The sequence below is a fragment of the Corvus kubaryi genome, unplaced genomic scaffold (assembly GCF_017639235.1).
Source record: "Corvus kubaryi isolate FWS band 111438036 unplaced genomic scaffold, C.kubaryi_AGA036_p1.0 37300, whole genome shotgun sequence".
Classification (NCBI taxonomy): Eukaryota; Metazoa; Chordata; class Aves; order Passeriformes; family Corvidae; genus Corvus; species Corvus kubaryi.
The window spans coordinates 3,538,792-3,561,100 of NW_024581093.1; the positions used below are offsets into that span (position 1 = coordinate 3,538,792).

Consider the following 22,309-nt stretch of genomic DNA (forward strand, 5'->3'; position numbering starts at 1 on the left):
AAATACAGTATGTGCAGGAAAACGGAGATAGGAATGCAGGAAAATGATACTATTTGATACTGTTTCTTTTACCATCTTTTTCCAACTAGGCTAGAGGGTAACAGGCCCTTCATTCTTTGCCGTGTAATACATGACCCTTGTGGATCTCTGTAGAGGTCAGCCCAGAGCACTGTAACGCATTTTTATACTATTTCCCCCTTAAAATGTTTGTATTTTTAAATTTTGATCAATAAAATAGTAATTTCTGTAATGCCCTAAGGAGCCTGGGGAACAATAAAAACCCATTTGCCCATTTAAACTGTAGTAGCAGTGTACATACATCAGTGTGGATAAATGACAACTGTCTGGGAAAAGCACCTGAAACAGAATTCAACCTCTCTTTCATGGTGCACAGATGGAAAATGGATGTTCTGTTGCTTAAAGAGGAGGACCAAAAACATGTCTATCCCTAATCCTTTTAAAATTTTATACAACTTTAAAGTGACTTATTCCTCTTAAAATGGGAGCAGCAGTACTTAGGTGCTTTTTTTTTTTTTTTCCCCCATGTGATTTATGCCAAGAGCTGTGATGTTCTGCTGTTTAGGACAAATGATGTCTATTGGACCAAATATTTTTATACCTTTCTACAATTCACTCAACTACCTGAATTATGCTGCCAAAAGAATGTATTCTTCCTTGTTTGATGTTTGCTACCCAAGCAGAGCTCCAAGCATCCCATAACTTCACTATGTTCAGCAGCAGCAGGAAGCCTCAGGTAGACCACCAGGCACTGATAGAAGCCAGACTGCAAGAGTATGAATGCAGCACTTGCTGACATGAATCCACAATTAATGTCTTTATCAACATAAAGAGATGGAGTGAATGTGCATTACCTTTGGTCTATGGCACGATTTTAAATGCTTTTGTATAAATCGTTGGGAAAAATGTCAGGCTTGTTCACCAGTGTGTGCTCCTACAGAAAATTAATAAAGGAGGTGATTTCTTACAAAAATAATCACTTTATCTGTGACCTCTTAAGTCTTGATCCTGAACTGAAGAATGTTACAATTACAGGATAATTTATATACATTATAGATTCAATAGAGAGATTTAGTTTATGGCAAATTATAATCCCACAACCAATAATTACATCTCTGTATCTCCTGGGGGTTAATTATATCATCTCCTTTCTTTGTGCCAACACTTCCTCACTGCTCCACAAGTACCAACCCCTTTTTCTCCCCAGTTATCTATCTGACTTACAGAAGCTAAACTTAGTTCCCTAAGTTTTTCAATCCATATTTTATTTGCTAAGATTTCTATCAACATCAGTCCCCAAAAGCTTGCATACCTTACATTTTGTCTGTTTTTAAGCCAATGGAGTGCTGCATCTCTCTGTGAATCTTGGGCTTGTCATTATATAAATAAAAATCACGTAATTGTTACTAGAGAGAGAAAAAAAAAGTTTTAAAATAAAAGGACAAAAATACGTCAAAACACTGGGCAGTGTTTTGATGAGCATAAAAGAAGGGCAATGTCAACTTCACTCTCATTAAATTAGCAGTGAGACAATCTGTTAAGCAGCTCTGATTAGAAGTGCAGCAAATCTCAGTATCCAATGTTTGCCTGAACTGGTGTCTGCAGACAGGTGATGTCCCATGGCTATGGATCCTCTTTCCTTCTCCTTTGGAGTGATAGATTGGGAATCTAAAACCTCCCTGTAGTAATGGTTCCCAGCACAGGGTTTTAATCTGCCGAACTGACGCAAAACGGACACGACATCCATCTTCAGCCCAGCCGAGTGAATAAACTGTACTGCAGCAATAAATCAACCGCTGAGCACACGAGGCTTTTCTGCTGTGACGTGGGGAGATCACACAGCAAAGAGGCAAAGGGAATTGCACCACCTGCACTAAATATTCTGAGGAAGAGAAAGAAAATCTAAGAATATGGCAGAATTTTTTCATGAACACAGGTCACCCGTGGAAAAAATGCTTCAGGTCGCAAACGGTGACCTGACTGAAACGACTGCCACTGAAAATCCGAATTATCGCACAAATTCACCACACGGTGGCACTCGGAACGTGTAAGCCCGGGCAGAGGGCAGTGGCCGGGCCTCCAGCTCCCAGCGCTGCGGGCTCAGCGCAGCTCCGGGGCCACGCACTCACCCGGGGCAACTGTAAGAGCAGCAAAAAACATGAAGACATCCTGCTCCATTGAAAATGTTCAAAACACACAGACACACTTCTCACAGCACTGTAGGTAACAAAGGAATTAACTTGAACCTCGTTTTATTTTACCCAGCATGATGTGACTGAACTGATGGAAAACAGCATCCTTGGGGATGGTATTTCCAGGGAACAGGACCTCGTGGCTGTAAGGCAATATTAAAACACTCTCGAGCAACGTCCAATCATTGCAAATCATCACCAAGATATGCTGCAGATGGCACAGGCAAATTTTGAGAGCAGCTTAGTAGTGTCCTTAATGTAATTTTCTCCACTCTCCCCACATCGATTGAGACACAGTCTAAGAACAGTTGTTTGATAGCTTTAATATTCAACAGTTTTTGAATAGCTTGTTCTTGTCTAAGAACATTCCTGGGCAGGAGAATTGACTCTGTGGTATCTGGATTGCTTAGAGTTTGCCCCACAATATTGATGTCTCCCTCTTCCTGACAAAGCATAATTCAGTCACTTCAGACCTGATCTATTTTAATGCAGCACAAGTATCCTACATCCTCTGCTATTAGGCTGTTTTATTTGTCGTTTTTTTATAGTGTTTAATTATTCATGCTGTTGAATGTAGTTTGCTTAGAGAAGCATTTAAATGGAGGTACAGCACTTGTACCTTTCTCTGACCATGAAAGTCAATCCACAGGACAGAAGGATGAGTCTGCACTTCTCAGGACACAAGAGAACTTCTGCTTTCTGCCATCACCTGCCTCCGTTCTTCACTTCATGGGTCTGGATCAAGAGAAAATGACAGATTTAAGCATTCTTGGCAACTCCTGGCTGTTCTGAGAAGCCCTCACTTGTGCCACCACTGGTAAGGCAAAGCCAATGATAAAACTGGTGTAATATCACCATTGCACAGCTCTTTTTTCCTGCAGTGCATCACCCTCATCCACAACTGGAACATTTTGGGAACTTTCTATTAGGCCATGGGGCATGGGCCTGGTAAATATGTTAAATAAAAAAGAAAATTCTGCTGTTCAAAGCCTTGATAGGACTTTTTTTTGTCTACTTCCCTCATCTTCCATAGGCTTAAGGACAACATGGTCCTTTAGGCATGTCCCTGCTTCTGTGTGAGCTGAAGGAGTGTTTCTACAAGGAATCAAAGAGAGTCTTGCAAAGACCCCCTCCTTAGAGGCAGCACAACCACGTCCTGTTTCTCCTTCCTCCCTGCCCCTGTGCACATGGAGCACTGCAAGGAAGAAGAGGGATTCAAGGAGAGGTCAAGGAGAGGTCAGGACCATGACTCTAAGTCATGGCAACAGCACGAGAGGAACGGGGATGATGTTGCAGGAGAACCTGAGCTGATCAAGAAGCTCCCTGACACTGAAGGACCAGGCTCTTGCTCCCCGTCCCTCCTCCTTGGCCTCTGCCTCCCCTCTGTACCTGACCCCCCCCACACTCCTGCCAGCTCTGGTGGGGACAAGTCCCCCATTTGAGAGAGCTGTAGGATTCCATTCATTCCCTGAGCCAATTCAACTCTTGACCAAAAATCATTGATAGACTCCCAGAAGCCCCCAGACGTGGTCGTTTAGAGAGAGGGATTATTATTATTATCATTAGTAGTAGTATGACTGTCTGATACTTCACTTATTTTAACTCCTGTTATTCATAAGACTTTCTATCTACAACATTTAGTTCTGGCTAATCAACAGATGAATTACCATAGTCATATACTGTCCTGTGTAAGAGTGAAAATAATGAAAAATTAATCCAAGACTAAAGAACAGTGTAAAACTAATCTTCATTATAATCATCACTCAGAACTGTAATCTCATTACTTCAGGACCACTCAAGTATAACATCAGTTTTGAATTCAAAGCATATTCCCTACCAAAAAGAAATCTAAATTACATTCTGTGATTCTAACTAACGCAGTCTACTCTTTATATAACGGTATCTTAAGAAAACAGCTCTAGATTCTGTAATTTATGTGCACTAAGAGTTCATTTTTACTTGAACAGAAAGATTAGATAGATGGTAAATCACAAAACATTCCCTCTAGAAAAAAAAAAAAGAAATCTAGAGCTAATATTAATTAATTACTTTGCTCTTCCAACGAAACACATACATACAAAAGAATTATTAATAATGAGACAGCTAAGCAGATGTTTCTGAAAGAGAATAGAAAAATAAATTGTACCAATTACATGAGAACAAACACAGAACATTTTTTCTCCTTGCGGCTATATGGCTTTTATCTGTATTCTTAAAAAAGCCTTAAAAAGTGTTAGTTAAAGAAAAATTGAAAACTGTTCTTAGCATTGCAAGAGAAGATGCTGAGTACACTGAAATATTGAACAGCAGCACATTGTAACAATTCAAGAAACAAATATTTTGAAGCTGGGAATGAACAGAGAAAGAATATTTGGAAGAGTACTTGGGATCATTTAGCTGATACTGGGACAGCCTCAACTCTACAGTTCAGGCAGCCCTTCCTCAACCACAGAATGCTAAAACGGGGCTGAAATGGTGCTATTGAAACAAGACAATAAAAACAGCCACATACATTTACACTCACTGATCATCCCATCCCATCCCATCCCATCCCATCCCATCCCATCCCCCCAGCAGAACTCCTCCAGCAACGTCCACAGAGAACACTCAGTAGAGACACCCTCGGGACAGGCTGGCTGGGAAAAGTGCCCCTAATATCAGGTATTTGTCTCAGATTTGCAGGTACATCACAACATGCACAGTGGAGGCTTTGAAACATCACTGCTTCAGATCCTCAACAAAAAAAAACCATCATGGTTTGTCAGTTTAAGAAAAAAAATAGTTTTATAGTCACCACATGCTCATGATTTGTCTCATTAATCTTTAATGGCAGCTAGAAGCTACAGGTTTATAAATATATCTCTTTTATAATTGTGACAAGCAGTGACTAGATGCAGTTTTGGTGGAAAACTTTCTGAAATACTGTAAGGCTAGGTAAATTACAAGGCATTATTAGAAAATGTTGATTTTGACTTTTGGTGATATTACATTAACTTTTACAAACATTAGAAACAAACATTATTTGGTGAAATATAAACATTGCAGAAGACACTACAACCAAAAGTAATTTACTAGTCAAGTACAGAGTTAAGTAACAATTTTTTTTCAGAACGAAGTCACGGTAAATCAAAGAAACAGTAATAAAAACCTGCATGTTGAAGAACACTCTCTTCAACAGACAGAACCTCAATTTGTGTAACACTGCAAGGGAGGAGTTGGTTTGTTCAAACCTCTCCAAGAACAGCAATTCTCTGTCACGGCAATTTTCCTGCAGTGCAAAATGGATTTGCGCCCAGATATTGGCAGGTTTTGCACCCAGGGTGCCCCCCCATGAAGGAGGTACACAAACATTTGTTATACCACAGTTCAGAAACTTGACACACAAGTAATCCCAGCCAATTTTAGTTTGTCTACTTTCAATCAGCTTTAAAAACACCCTTATTAGCTCTTTGAGTTAAAAGTGTAGTACAATTTGGCTTTTTGTTTTAAAATACAGAAATACAAACATTTTAAAACTCACAACAGTAACACAACTTTTGTCCTAGAAGGTGATAAGTGTAACATGTGAGACTTGATTATGCAATTTTATGAAATATTGTCTTATTATTATTCAGAGGAGTTTCTTATGATTTAGTGAAGTCAGGTTGGACAAAAAGAGCCTGAAGTTATAACACCATTTAAGACACACAGTTTCCTTAATGACACTTTAAACTGAATATTCTACACACAACACAGTGACACACGAATGACACCAATCAAGTTAATCCCTATAAAAACAGGTGCACCATAGAATTGCATAGAAAGAAATCCCTGGCATTAATAGCTTGCACTGGAGACTAGGACTTTCTCCCTGCCATTCTAGATCAAAGCATGTATGTTTTTTAAAAAGCACATCTCACACTTGACATTATTCTTAGCTATACTCTTTGGAATCACTAGTGCATATGTAATTTCAAGCAATTTTTATACTTCATGCTATTGTTTAATAACTAGAACATGAAAATCGCAAGGAAAAAATTTCCCTGCTTTCCCCTCCAAAAATCTAATGTAAAATAATCTTCCTATGTAGCATAAAAATAAAATCAAATCTTTCCTCAACAACAGAGGCCTCAAGCAAAAGCCAGTGACTGAATGAAGAGGATATTCACACCAGGTGGGGAAATCCAGGGTCAAAAATCCTTTCTGTGAAGTAATTTTAAAATAGTATTTATAAGTTGGATAAAGAAAAACTCCAAGCAATAGCCAGTGGTTTATAGCTCAGTATCCACTTTGCTCATGGAAGACCTACATTCAAGTCCATACACAGATGTAAGGAAATACTCTCACCACTTCTTTATTTTGGGGCAATTCTCTCCTATTGGCTGAACTTGAGAAAATTGAAGCAGGTGTGTTTCCCTGAACATGTTGAATTTTGAAATACGCCATCATCTTCTGTTTTAAACAAAATACTGATCAGCTCTACATAAGGCCAGCGGGCTTTGTTTTACAGCAATATTGACTATATTTACTTCTTGCCTTGAACTATTTATGTTGGAAAATCCTTAATTTCAGTGCTCAAAAATACTTCCATTCCATTAAGTAATCCTTCCATTTACTCCAAACATGTGCACATGAAGTACCTACAGGAAACAGAATTACTGAGGGTTTGCCAAAAAGTCATGCAGAATAGCTGGAAGGTAAAAGTAATTTACTTCAGCTATTCCTTGCAGTGAGCACTTTTGTTTCCTGATACAAACTCTGCAGACAGATTAAATCCATCCAAAAGTTTTAACGATGTGCATTATGCAGCATCAGATAAATAACAGTAAAATTTGAAAAGGCCAGGTCTCCACAAACAGATTTCATAGAAAACTAGAACTTCTGGTTTCAGATAGAATATATATTTAGAATATTTGTGCAAGAGGTGAATATATACAATAAATATATTCTGTTATATTAACTATAGTCACAATTGGTTTCTTTTTTACTTAACTACATAAATGTAGAGGTGTACCAAGGAGACATATTTCTGACTTTTTTTTCACAGTAATATGGGAAAATATTATCAGATTTCTCTGGCTGCTATAGATACAGGATTTCTGGCACAGCTAAAAATGTGCCAGGAATTAAGATTATTATATTTTTGCAAAAAATTTCATTTTAATGACAAATTAATTATTGGGCTTCTGGTGGGAGAGCTAAGGAACATGTGAGCTTCATTTCTAGGAAATGCTGAAAGGCACATAAAAATTTTAATATATAAGCTGTTCAAAAAATCAGATTCTGAGTACTTCTGCAGGTTACTTTACACTAAAATTAGCAGCTGCTTGGCTGTTGGCATTATGGAAAAACATTTCATGTATCTGTAAAGTGATGATACTTATTCATGGACAGACATTTGTTCATTCAAGTGATACATTTGCCCTCACATCTGCTGAAACAACAGTGTGCACTTACTCTGTTGTTTACTGAGATAGCGAGGCACACACATTCACATCAAAAAAGTTACTTGCAAATGGTAAAAGGAGAAAAAACTTAATTTACCTGGAATTATATACATTTAGTGAACATAAGTAGAACAGCTTCAGTAACTGATTTAATGCTAATAAATAATATGTTTAGCTAGCTGAAATTCCATTTACAATCACTTAACAGTTCTGATTCATTTTAGGATTTCTGATAATTAGGGTAAATTTTCAAAATATTACCATAGAAGGCATAGAATCACATGCAAAACCCCTGCCAGTTCCAGTGTGAAGCAGCAAACATCCATGTCTACCAGACATACAGTACAACTCGACTCGCTGTATAAATCCACATTATAGTGCACATAAAATAACATGGCACATTTCATAAAGCTGCAACTTTGCACCATAAATGACAGACACATTTTTACATCTGCAGAGACATAAGCAATGAATAATTCATTTACAAGTGAAGTACACGACCTAAGGATTATTGCCTTGCCTAAACCATTCTGGTATCACTTGGAAAGTGAGGTGGCATGAACTTCAATCCTGCAAATGAAAACATTTTTTCCAGAAACAGATAGGCTTGAAAATTTTCAAATATTTAACTTTGCTTGTGAAACTTCTTTTTCTTGAACAATATTATTTAGAAATATAATTTTAAAAAGTTGTTTGGCTCATGCTCCCAATAAAATGATTGGTGTCCTGCCAAATTGAAAATGACCCCCTTCAACACAGGTTTTTCTCCTCAAAGTCATTGTTTATGTATTATACAAACATAATTTGATGTTTTTATTTCATTTCCACTTATCACAATGCTTCTAGCAAGTATTAGATGGCATGGATGGTATCAGATTGAAATCTAATGGATTGAAAACTACATGAATGCTGCCAGTGGAAAAATACAGCCATTGCAACTGAACATGTGTGTGGAAATACGAATAAACCTTTCTTGGAGATAAATTCATGTGACAGAAGTGCAAATGTGTAATCAAAGTAGTGCAGCTTTGGCATATGCCACTGATAATTTCTATGAAAACACCTCAATCTCCTTCCACAGACTTCATCAATAGCATTCCCAGGTCAAAGCTGGCTGGGTGCAGCCTTCCCTTTCCAGGCATTACAATGGATTTGTCTCTAAATCTTCTACAAGACTATGTCTTTTACTGGACTTGCATATGTACCATCAATAATCTCTGATCAAGCCCATAAAGTTACTCACAAAATTCAGGTTGAGGTCAGGATTAACCGCTTGAAAGCTTAGGAAACTGTCGTGCAAAACACTGTCCTGGTATGCTACAACTTCAAAACGTTTAATACTCAGATTTGTGCTTGGCAAAGGTGGCCATAAATGTAAGAACGATAATATCTGAACAGTATTACAAAGCCATAGCCCAATTCTGCCTGCAAAATTCCAGCCAAGAACAACAGTAAGTTCACCTAAGTTATGATAAAAAATAAAGTGTAATACAACAACCTCCTTGAGCACTTGATGCATGTACATCCATTTAGGTAATCCAGATTGAAAGTGTTTAAGACACAGGTGCGAGAAGGAGATTTTAAAACTTTTTTAGAGACTTTTAGAGAATTTTTAGAAACCTGCAGAAACTGCACAAATCAAATGTTAATGAAAACTGCCAATCACTAGAAAATAATTTTGGAGTTCTAGAATTTTTCAGTGTTAAAAATGTTCTTTAGCACTGTCTGTGTTTTCAAAGCCATTGAAACAATAAACAGGAAATCTTGCTAAAACTTCATAAGCAAAGTTGCAGCATCAGTTGCTCTAAAATGCATAGAAACTACTTTTTTCTCCAAGCATTCTCAGTCCACATAACAGCTGTTGGTTCACTCTGTTGGTTAAAAAGGCCAAGCTTTTGGAAAGCTACAACATATAAATAAATGATGGTTTTCTATACTTCTAGCAGATTTCAAAGTGCTTTCAAATGGAGACAAGTCCTCTTCCTTCTCTCCAGTATTAAGGCTCTTATAAAAAGCATAAATTCAACTAAAAGACACTTGGGCTTTCTTTATCAAATACACCACTTAATATGTTTTAATCACAAACATTTTAAGACCCTAGTTGTGTTATTCTAGCTTTATAAATGTGTTCTAGCAACTTACAAGATTACTGTATTACAAGATGGGGACCTTAATATACTAAATTGTGAAATACTCAGTAGAAGATACTGACAGTGTATTTCGGTTAAGTTCTGTTTCATTAAAAGCACAGGGATTAGAACACTGACTGGGAAATTAAAACCAAGCTACCAATACTACAGAAAGCAGCCTTGCTACTACTTCCATTAAATCAGAACCAGTAATCTACAGAAATGAAATTAAATACTCTTTCCCATCGAGTTTCCAGACCTCTTTTTTTCCCCCCAGAATGTATGGGTTTAATTATTCTGACTGAATCAGACCCTCAGGAGACAAAACTGCTCTCAATTCTCACCGATGTCAAAAGGTTCTGTGAGAACTCATTACTCCAGACATTACTCAAGCTGCTTGGGATGCTTAACCCTTTCAAGAAACATAAAAATGCAGTGTAAAAATTTACATTTCATTCCAGAACAACCTACAGAAAATCCAAGATCTTAAAGGCCTGATCTTACAGCCCTTCATAACCAGAAAATCACACTGACATGGTTTTACCACTCTCAGAAGTCATATTTGCAGAGGCCCCTCTCCAGCAAACACACACATGCCTCAATCCTGGAAAATTAGCACCCAGATTTGGCACCAGCACAACCTGTATTCAGCTGAACTCCTGAAAAAGCAAGTTGAAAAAGGAAAATGCTATGTTTAGTGCTAATATAATTTAAAACATACCTTTGAAGGCAGAAGTCACTATGCTGTGTAATTTTGATTGATATATTTTATATGGCAAGGTAGAACTTCCTTTGATTTGTCTGATTAAACCTCACCAGTTTTGTGAAATCCATCACTTACTGAAATTATTATGAAGGATTTGGAGCAGGAAATTCAGAAATCTGGCTCCTGCACTGATACTGTTTAATTAAACTCTTAACAGGAATAAAAATGAAGGTGTTACTTGTAATGCAGACTAGAATTACAGATTCAACTCTTGCCGTCTCTCCTTCCTTTGGTGCAATTCCACGACTTTCCTGTTGACCTAAACACAAGCAGCTTTGTGGGACTAATCCTACCGAAACAAACACCAGATCCTGACAAACTTTTCCATCAACGTACGACGCGAATTCTAAACCAAAACACTTTCTTTTTAAAATCTCCCGGTGAGTTGTGTTTCAAATAGGATGTGATACTGGTTTTTTTCTAACTATGTTTAAATACCTGAAAGAGGGTTCAAAATGAAAAAAAACCAAAAAACCACCTTTGCTTTAAAACGAACATTTTCACGCACAATGAAACAGAGCTGTGCCTTGGGACATCTGTACCCTTGTCTTTTTGGGTTCAAAACCATAACCTGTCCCTTAGCCTGCACTATCAGGCCCTTGACCCCGCGGGACAATTAACACGAGTGGGTCAGCGAGGCGCTGAGGGCGGATCCAGCCCCTCGCCGGAGCCGGGCTTTGCTTGAGCAGGATTAGGCAAATAGGACGGAGGGATGCCCTATGGCAGCGCCCTCCGCGTTACCTGCTGAGGTAACAGCAGCTCAGCCTGACCTCCGGGGCCGGGAGGATGTGCACTCACCTGCGGATTCCGGTCCTGACCGGCACATTCCTCGCACATTCCTCGGCCCCTGTCACCGGAGCCCGGCCGGCAGCCACTGCTTTGGTGGAAGCCACAGTGCTCAGGACACTGAGGGGGAACCCACGCCCGGCCTCCGTGCCCACACCCCGTGAGCGCCTGGAAGGCGAGCCAGGATTCCCCCCGTCACCGCTAGTGACACAGAAAACACAAATTACCCCTCTGTAAACAGAACTCGGGAAAACTCCTCCGGGCGGCTCGCGGGGAGGCGCCGGGGGGAGGGCGCCGAGCTCCCCCGGGACGGGTCCCCCCGACCCTGCGCGGGCTCCGCGTTGCCCCCGCCTCAGATGAAGTGGATCCAGGCGGAGTTGTCGGGGTCCTGCGGGGGCCCGTCGGCGGGCGGGACGCGCTGCCGGCCCCGCAGCCGGTAGTTCTTGCCCTCGTTGTTGTCCCAGTACTCGGCGCCGGCGACGCGGTAGCGGACGGCGAACTCCAGCGTGGTCTCGGCGGCGGCGGCACCCAGGGGCAGCAGGAAGGCGAAGCGGTCGGTGATGCCGTCGGCCGGCCCGGGCGGCTGGTACGTGGCGGCAGCCTCGGCGCAGCTGGCCCAGCCATTGAGCGTGTAGCGCACCGACACGACCTTCTCGTAGGCGAGGTTGAGGACGCGCACGGCCCCACGCAGCCCCACCGGCTCTGCCCGCACCCACTCCAGCCTCACCTTGTGCTGCCGCACCCGCTCCGCGAAGCCGGGACTGGCGCCGGGATGCGGCGGGAACAGCGGCTCCAGCAGCGGCGGCGGCGGCCCGAACAGCACCGGCTCCAGGTCCCCCAGCGCCGGCGGCTTCCTGGTCTTGAGGAGGTCGGCGGGGCGCGGCGTCGGCGGCGCGGGCAGCGGCACCCGCGGCAGGTCGGCCTCGCAGAAGAGGTGCACGGAGGTGAGCTCCAGCCCCAGCGAGTCGGCGAACCGCACGGTCTTGCGGCGCGACGGGCTCTGCTGCAGCGCGGGGCGCAGGCTGCGGTCGCCGGGCGTTGGCAGCGATTTGGCGCGGCGGCGCTGCGTGGGGCTGGGGGGCACGGCGGGCAGCGTGGGCTCCCGGCCGCGGCTCGGCGGCGGCTTCTCGCCCGCCGCCTCCCGAACCACGGGCGTGGGCGCGGCGTCGCCGTCGGGGCTGCAGCCCGCCCTGCACTGCTCGGCCAGGCTGCCATAGAGGCAGGCGCTGCAGCTGAAGTTGCGCGGCAGGTAGAGCCGGGGCGGCGGCGCGGGCACCGAGCTGTGCAGCGAGCCCGCTTTATCCATGGGGCGCCGGCAGGAGCGGCGGCGGTGCCGGCGGCTGTCGCGGCACCGGGGCTCCTCCTCTCGGGCCGCGGCGTGCGGACAGCGAGGCGGTATTACCGCCCGGTCCGCGGGCTCTGTCTCTCGCCCGAACCCAGCGGGATGCCCTCGGCGATGTCCAGGTCGCGGCCGGCCCCGGGGGATGCCGGCGGGTGCATATGCGCGGGGGCGGCGGCGGCGGGACCGCAGCGCTCCGGCTGCTGCCGCTGGTGACGTGCCGCGGTCAGGCAGCGACACACGCCCAGAACCATCCTTCCTTCCCCATGGCTCTCACCCGCCCCAGTGCCCGCCTCGGTGTCGGCCTCGCCACGGTCCCTAATTAAACCCCGCGGCTCCCCCTTTCCGCTCTCTCCCTCTATGCTGTCCCTCCTCTTCTTCTTCTTCCCCTTCTCCTCCGCCTCCTTCTCCTCCTCCGCCTCCTCCTCCTCGCTCTGTTCTGGGTCTTTCCTCGAGGATCTCATCCAAAAAGAGGAGGCGGCAGGGATTCCCCAGTGGAAGCATTAAAATTCATAGCGGCGCTCTCGCTCGTCCGATCCCGTTACAGAAATAGCTGCGAGAGCAAGAGGCAAAGCCGGGCTCGGGAAGATTACACGGGCCGGTAAGAAACAGCTGGCTTGCAAGTTGGATCTCACAGTGTACATTTAAAGGAAGAAATCCAGCTAATCTGCTGTAATGCGTTTACAGTACATCTGCCGAATAAAATACACCTGCCGCAGTCCTGCCACGCGTCTCCATCAGGGGTAAAAGCAGCTCCGGCCGAAACAAGGGGGGATGATTGTGTGAAACACAAACTGCGCTGCCTCTTGCCAGAAGAACATTTGGTAACTGCTGAGCAATATTCAAATAAATTACAGCTTAATGATAGACTCTGGTGTAGCCAGTTCAAGGAGTTAAACCACCATTTTAGTAAGCCGCTTCATTCCAGACTTTCCGTAATCTGGGACTCGTTTTTAATTAGTAAATGGCATTAAAAACAATGATCCTACCATTCTGCCAGAGCCTGAGCCTAAACTGTGTTGACATGTGATTCTGATTTAGCTTCTGAGCAGGAGCTTTTTACACCTCTAGCATTTTATCTGCAGCACTTGGTGCTCCTTTGACAGCCTAGGCAGTGGAAATGCGGCTGCTAAGATTAGGAATGGGACAAGTAAACCTGATAAGAGTAAAAAAAAAAGCCACCAGAATACAGGGAAAAGTTACCCGCTGTCTCATATCAGAACAATCAGCTTTAATTCCTTTACTAATAAGCATGAAAGTAATTCCTAGATTATTGCTGCTGGCTTCCAAATCTTTTTAATGACAGATAAGTAGGGAAAATTATGTCCATCGGTGTTGAATTTGACACCATTATGTTTCATTGTGCCACTGTCTCACATTCACAGCCTGATTACAGGTTTTGAAAAATCAAATACTAACAACATAAATAAGTACATCTGAATTCATTAGCCCAGGATCTTAAAATTATTTCACTTGTCCTTTAACACACACTATGAGAAAAATTTTTAAGGTCTCTTTCCTGTGTCTCCCTCACAGAAATGAGTATTTCAGTAAAACAACATGAACTCATGTCTGTTTTTTGTCTGCTCATGCTAATTTGGCGGAGAACAAGAACAGACTCAAATAATTGTTCAAACAGGTTTTAAGGCTACAGCCTTTTGAATTTTTTTCAGTAATTTCTCTCTGTCATAATGAACATTTTTGAATGAACTAACACTTGGTTTTGCTGATGTTCATTTCACTTTAAATCAAGTAGAGAGAATTTTATTTTTTACATTAATACGCAAAGTCCTTGCATTTTTAAACCATTGTGAAACTACCAGCACTAATAAGATAAATTGGTTTAAACCAAATTACACATTCAGTCAGGTCTGGATGTTTTTGTGGTATGCCTGGGAACACAACTTTGGAGTAATTTAGCTTCTGCTGTACTTTACAGAATTGGGGTGCCTTTGTAAAATTTCACTTCCCCTCTTCCGGTAGTGTTACTTGCCCAACTTCTTCTTATCATAAACTTGTGTAATACTCCTGCTTTTTGGCTTTCTCAGGTCTCCTCTTTCCTTCCACAACCATGGTACTTCATGGAACCAAAACCCCAACTTCCTTCTTCTCTGGTGATTGAAGGTGAGGTAGTTCATGTAACTGAGTTGAAAATACAGATTCTTCAAAGGTAGTAAACCAAAAATTAGCATAAAACCCATGAAAATACAGTGAAAAGAAAGAAAAAAAAAACCCAAACCCAAACCAACACAATAAGCTTTGGACCAGCCAGGTCAAGGCAACACGACATACAGGGGCACCTCAGCCTTGTCTCAAGCACTGTCATTATGTAAACACCACCAGAATCCTCACAGTGATATTTTTCACTTTGTTCTCTCAATCCAAACATTCTCAACAAGTCTCACTGAATCTGAGGATGCTGCTGCTTTCTTTTAACTCTTGCTTACTTGCCAAGTGAATTGTAGGAACTCTTACTCATGCCTTTCACTTCTGAGGGTGTCCTTACTACCAGGCTTGTCTTCCTCCTCTGATGAATTTTAAGACAGGTGCAGTAAATGAAAGTTTAAAGCATTGAAATTTAACAAATATACACACAGACATCCCCTCAAATAACCTGCAGCCCTGAGCATCCTTCTGTGATGTGGAAACTGGTTTGAGTTAAAAATGGGAAGCATCAGGCACCATTTGTAAAAGGAAATCTAGAAAGAAATTTTGGGTTTGCCTACTGTAAATATTTGTACACAGCAAATGCTGAAATCCTTAGAAGCGAGTAAGCACTACCACACAGAGAAACTACGGTTTAATGTATGCAGTAGTAGGCAGCCATCCACCACCCCCTCTCGATCTTAATTTAGTTCACAAAATTTTGAACACTTAAGTTTCAAAGTCTAATCTGTCTCTGCTTTTATAGCACTATGGTAAGGACATTTTTCAAGACTCTTTTCTAAATAATACTGTCAAAACCAAGCTGATACAAAAATCATTAGTACTGACCTAGCTACACTCTTTGAAGAAATACCTATTACTTTTTTGCTGGAAAGTAGTATTTTTATGACAAGATAATTTTGAAGGTGCAAGCAGTAACAGAGATAAATTCTCTGTAAATTCTAGAGCTATACAGGGTTGCTCTATTATAGGGCAAGAAGAGTAGAAGGTCTCACATTGCAATTAGTGTCAACAGACTTAGGAAATGGTGCTCAGGCATTGTTTTCATTTGTCCAGATTCCTCTCCCTTTGCAGATTTAAATAGCACGGTCACAGGATAAAGGTTTGTCCTAATTAACATCGTCCTAATAACACTTTGTTGACCTGTCTCTGCATCTTCCAGCTGACGTCAAAAATTTTAAAGACAGCCTCTTGTTTGCCTACATGAGCTGAGTGCTCCTGACATTTCCGCCGTGCCAAAGTGCATTTAAAATCCGTCTGATGCTTGAGAATTTCCAGCTAAATGAACAGAAATGTTGGGTCCTGTTTTGTTACAGGATTTGCAAAGAAAAAGGTAGAACTGTAGCAGAAAGTGAACAGGGAGCTTTCTCCTGCTGCATTTATTGATTGTCTCAAGTTCAGGTAATCTAGGAGAAAGCAAACACCGGCACTGGGGAGCATTAAGCAGAACTACAATGGAACCATTAATAGGGCAGAGTGTCTGAGTGCTGGGGCTTATCCAAAGTGGCCACTGTCACATGTCCACTTTAACTTTCCAGAACAGGTTTATATTTAGTAATGAGAATTGCAGGCAGATAAAATGGATGTAAAGGCGAAGTGCATTACGGTTACAGCAGTTTTGGAGATGAAGTTGTGACTCAGTGCATGAATTATAAAGGTCAACTTCTACTCTCATTTGTGCAGCTCCTCTGAAGCTGATGAACTATGTAGGTATTACATGAGAATATCACCCCTGAGTTTAATGATCTTATGAAGGTGACTACATGAAGGTGACAATGGTATTTACAGTGGCAGTCTGTAAGCCTTGCGTGATACAGCTGTTTTGCACGCTTCTACTTTAAAAATACCTTCCCACATTGATGATTAACTCAGACTTTATTTATTTCCCCAAGAAAATATCTTAGTCACATCTCAAGAAGTGCCAGATTAGAATTAGATAGCATGTTTGAGGTGTGTATATATATATATATATATATAAAATTAAGTATTTTGTTAAAGAACAATGGTATTGATTTCTGTATCAAATATTATCTTTACCCAACCAGGTTATGCAGTCTTTATCTATTAAAGTGAAAGTTCTTTGATTCATAGTTATATCAGGGATATTTGATGTCAAACAGAGATCAGTGAGTAAATTCCAACAGGCTGAAAGTTCTGCTAAACAAGAGATGTGACACTTGGAAAAGGTGTTTTGTGGTTCGGTATTGGTTTCTAGGGTTTTGGTTTTGTTGTTTTTCCTTTTAAATATTGGGATCCAAATGAAGATATGGCATTAACAAGAAAATAGAATTTTAAGAGTTTACCTATGTTCATGACCTTGTCAATCTGCCTTAGACTATGATGAAGCTCACACACAATTTTATTAATTAAGCATTAACTGTCTGTTGACTCTTAAGTGATTGGCTTAAGACTTTTGGAGAGAGCAAAAAAAGCTTAAAAAAAAGCCCAGTTAAGGCAGTGAAAAAGAAAAAAATACCCTAACATATCACATTTATGGAGAAAATTATAAAGAGCATTTCTTTTTCTTATATAAATAATTCTGCACTTTTTAGAAGCATTGAATTTTCTTACCAAGGATTAAGTAACAGCAAGCAGGTCTGGGACTCTTTCAGTCCTAGAAGTTTTAACACAGCTCTTCACGCAAATATCTGAAAAAATGCACTTAGGGATGTCCCCAAATCCCATCTTCTGGTAAAAGTCCTCGTGACTCAGTCTTCATGCCATGTTATAACCACTGCAAATGGTTCTCAGTAGCACTAGTTCATGACTTTAGACCCAAAAATAAGCTTGTTGCATACTTGATTTTATTTTTTTTTCATAGTTAAAGTTCTATTGGTCAGGCAGTGATTCACTGTGACTATTTAGATTCCTTATATTTTAAGAATGATTTGTCTTATCACTTTTTTTTTAATTTGTTCCTTTCTTCACCTTTCTCACAGCTTTTCCTTCTACTTGGTCATTTCATATCCATTCTTCTCAAATGCAATACTCTCTTCCTATTCATCTTTTTACACCTCTGCACAGGCTCCCTCCTTCCCTCACCCCTTTCAGCTCTCTCGCGTTTTTGCCTCCAAGCCTCCCAGTTCTGTCATTTCTCCCATTCCTGTTCTCTGGGGAGCTCCCTCACAGCCCTTCCTTCTCCTGCTCCCACCACCTCAGCCCAGTGTCCGCTCCCAGATACGAGGCTCTCCCATATCCATGCATATTGGATATGGAGAATCTGTGATTGGCTGGTTTTCAGGCAGCAAACATCAAAGGTCACCTCTCACTACTCCAAAATCCTTGTACAGAGATTTGAGGATATTTTCACAATCACTTTTGCACTCATGGTGAAGAGAAGGTGTGAAGAGTAGGGAGCACACCAGAGGTCAGATTAACCTGATCATGTCAGGATAAAAGTGATCCACTCGCCAGCTTCCAGCTGCAAAAACAAATGAAACACCCCACAATGGCCAGTTCTGCTTAGACATGTCGCAATCCCCTGACAACCATACAGGTCAAGAAGCCAAGACCACAAGAAATCAATCAAAATCAGAAGGCTGATACAGCTCCAGAAAAGGAAGAGATTTTCAACCCAGTTTAGCAAGTCTGTTATCTTACAACACACATACTAAAATGGAAATACACAACAAGTTACACTGTTCAAACATTCCCAGGTGAAATAAGGAATGTACCAACAAAAAAGAACAGTGAGTGTGGAACCTTCAAGATGTGAAAAATCCAGCAGCCATAAGGGATAAAGAGATTAATCGGGTTGACCTGTTTGGTCCAAATGATTCTGAAACTAAGTCTTCACAAGTATGTCTACATGTGAGAGATGCACTCCCAAGAATCCTTCAAACCTTTCCTGGAAGAACACAAAAGCCATTATCTCTCAGAAGATGCTCAATGGTACTTTAGCTGAGATTGCTTCCTGTGGCTACAGCAAGAGAGCTGAAGGGTGAAAAAGGAGCTGACATTGTGAATGATAAAGTGAAGGGACACAACATAGAAATTCATGAATTGTCATTTATCTCAAGCCACACAAAGGTCTCACTCCTGCAAGAAGATCCCGAGCACTTACACTGGCACTGTGCTCTCACACCAGATGGAAGTGCTGCAGCCGTTTCTAATCCTACTGCTTTTGAATAGAACAGTCCTCATGTGCAGATTCCACATACAAACCCAAACCAGTGTACTAAACACGATGACATCCGAGGCTCTCTAACCAATAATGTCAGGAATAATAAAAATGCAGGAAGTTCCACTGCTTTCTGGACTTCCTCACCAGTCAGTCATGCTGGGGAGCTGCAGTGCTGTCTGCACTGACCTAGCATTTCTATATTGTAATCTCATGCTGTTTTAAAGCTCGTTAGACTGAGGAAAACAATAAAATTTCCTTCTGAGCACTGTGGATATTTGTAGTTTTGAAGATGCTATTAATAGAGTTATAAGCTGATGAATGCCAGCTCCCACCACATAGGTTTAGTTTCCTCCTGGCCATAAGATAGATTCATTAGAGCTTTAAAGAGCTTATTCTGGGGATGAAGAGCAACCTCTTCCTTTAGATTCACTCTGAATGACTATGGCTGGCCTAGTATGGTAACAAGGTGTTTGATGCTGCTGAGAACCAAAGCAATGCCTTACTTTAGGAATATCCCTAAATCCATGCCCTACTCCATGTGATCACCCAACCTTGAGAAGGCATTTAACAATATTCTTATCTTAAAGACTGCTAAATCCCCTTGAGCTTCAGATAAACATTACCATGCATTCCTTGTTAATTTGGCAAAACATAGAAATGGAGGAATTCAATGTCTTTTTAGGTTTATTTCATTAGTAAATATGTGCATAAATGTAATTTTTAGTAGTTTTCTAGCATCAGTTTCTTAATTGTGTTCCTCTTCAGGTATCTCAACATCAGAGCTAAAGAACCACTGTTTTTCTGGCAGCAAATCCGAGTTTCAAGAGACAGTCCCTTTGAGAGGAATGGAGTGTCACCTACTGAACTGTGAACCAAGTAAGCACCTACACCAGAAAGGGCCCAAACTACAGACTTCCATCTGAAATGGCAGTAATTTTTGTACCTATTTGGTATTTTGCTGCAAGTCAAATGGGAAAGTTATAAAGAAACAATTAAAACCTTACAAACTAGGTCTTTATTTGTTGATACTTTGAACAATATGCAACTTTCATCTCTTTCAGTACTCTGTCTGAAAATCTCAGCCAATGACTGTCTGGAGTCAAGCTCTATGTCTTGGTTTTTAATTTGCAGGAAACAGGGGTTGTTTTTGCTGTAGTAACTTGTCCTAACTTCTATTTGATCATGGTGCTGCAGCTACACAAGTGCAGTATAAATCCCTCAGGACAGAAATCCCTCTAATAGACTATGTTCTTCCCTTCTTTGTACCTTTCCCCCTATGGTGAAATATTTTCTAATCCTGTTTTCCATGTTTAGATATAACATGCAAGCTCTACAAAACATCCTTCACAAGCAGCCCCAAGATAAAGAAATTCATACATGCTTGTTTCATTGCCGTTTTCCACTAAATAGAAAATGCAAACATATATATATCTGTGAAACTAGAAACATTTTTCGAAGTCCAGAAGGAGATAATTTCTTCCATTCAGACAACTGAAAATCATGCTGCTTCAATGAGAAAGCTGAAAAATTAATGCATTACCATTAATGCACTACCAACAATAACTAAAGCCAAACATGTTTGTCACATTAATTTTAAGTTGCAGCCATTGCAGACAGTCAGTTTTTTAGGACCACATAAAAAAAAAATTTGCAGGGAAAACTATAAACATTATTTCCATGCTTTCCAGTTTTTCACGCCAGGTAAGAGTTTTGCTATGTTTTTTGAAACTGTCAAATCAGACAGATTAGACAGGTTTTACTATAAGAACAAAGACCACACCACAGATTATTCTACAAGACCTGCAGCAGAAGGCCAGAAAAGCTGCTGACTAAAGGCCTAGAGCACAAAGAAACAAATACACAACACTTCAGCCATCATAAGCTTAATCAAGTTATGTGCCTTTGAACACACTGGGTTCTTCCAGCAGAGGAAACAGCAGCTTCTTGTTTTTGTGTTAAGTTCTCTCAAGAACAACACCATTCCTGTTCAAGGAAAGGAAATAAAGTTGCAGGCTGGATCAGCCAGAAGTGCTTCCTGCATTAAAGGTGCCAAAACAAAACAAGTGAATTATTGACAACAATGCAAAAATGCTATGATGGAACACCTGAAAGTTAAATCAACATTCTTCTCCTATTGTTTTAGGTCCAAACATCCAAAGGACTGATTCACTATCAAATCCTGGAGCCAGAAAGAAAATCAATCTCTAACTGCATTGCTCTGACAGAAAACAATCAGCTTGCCAGCATGCAGTTTCTCCAAGTGAAGGAAATTCAGGAACTAAACCCAAACCAGTCAGGAACACTTTCACTGCCAGCAAAATTCTCAGCAACAGCACATAAGAATGTGTTTGAAAATACACGGGGCTTCCCTATCTCTCTGAACTGTCACTTTCCTCTCAGTGTGTTGTCAATCAAGAGTTAGTTTATCCTGCCTTTTGGACTACCATTTGTCAGTTTCCAAAGGTACAGTCTGTCAAAATACCTGACTTTTGTCCATAAGTCAAATCCCTTTTGCATGATGAAAAGCCTGAAATAACAGCCTAATCTAAAGCAGAACCATCACTATGACGGGAATATGACTGTTATTCCTAGAAGGATCTTACACATCTGACTGTTCCATGATTTTAAACACTCTGAACAGAAATTTAGCTTCTAGATATTTACAACATCCTCCCCTCTGGAAATACTGGAATGCTGCTGTTTGCAAATGCTTACCTCGGACTATGACAGGGCTGAACACAGCAGCCTCCTGCTGTCCATCAGGGAATGCTTCATTCAGGACTACAGCTGAGGGAACAGTGCAGATGAACCTTCAGTCAGGAGTCTTCTGCTCATTCACCTCCTCTGAATCACACATGCAAGATTTACAGGTAACAGAAATCTGCATTTTATATCCTCCAACTTACAGAAAATGGTGGCATCATGGGAACTATACAGGAAGAAAAAGGACCAACTATAACCCATACTCAAACCAAGCTACTCTAGGGTTTGGGGTTTTTTAAATATTTACAGTAGCAAAAAATATTTTCTCAGTTATATAAAATATATTACAAAATAATAAGGTGTTAAAGAGAATAGGATACTTTGAAAACCAACCATCATAATGCAGGTGAATTTCTGCTTGGTGTTATGACAGTAGAGATCTTAAAAACTACAGGAGGGGTGGATGGTAAGGCTGAGGAAGAAAGCAAAGGAATCCTGTCCTGAGAGTCTGTTGTAGAGGTGAGGCATTTGTCTCAGAGCTGAAACTGCAGAGGTTTTCATGCCACTGCATGTAAAAGGTAATTAAAAATTACATTTTGCACATGCTGATGAGAAGTTTGAGACAGAGAACCTTTCTGCACCTCCAGAGATCAAGAACTGA

At 41.3% G+C, this 22,309-nt stretch overlaps 1 protein-coding gene across 1 annotated transcript; it reads right to left on the reverse strand.

The window, feature by feature from the left end:
* Window positions 1-540: 540 nt before the first annotated feature.
* On the reverse strand, window positions 541-22,301 carry PPP1R3E (protein phosphatase 1 regulatory subunit 3E). The gene has a single exon (XM_042027145.1). It carries the CDS (start codon window positions 12,621-12,623, stop codon window positions 11,670-11,672), a length of 954 nt encoding a protein of 317 aa, XP_041883079.1. The 5' UTR covers window positions 12,624-22,301; the 3' UTR covers window positions 541-11,669.
* Between the last annotated feature and the right edge of the window lie 8 nt (window positions 22,302-22,309).

Bases quoted from the DNA above. Each gene is read 5' to 3' on its own strand.
- PPP1R3E (XM_042027145.1), bottom strand. From the start codon at position 12,623: ATGGATAAAGCGGGCTCGCTGCACAGCTCGGTGCCCGCGCCGCCGCCC.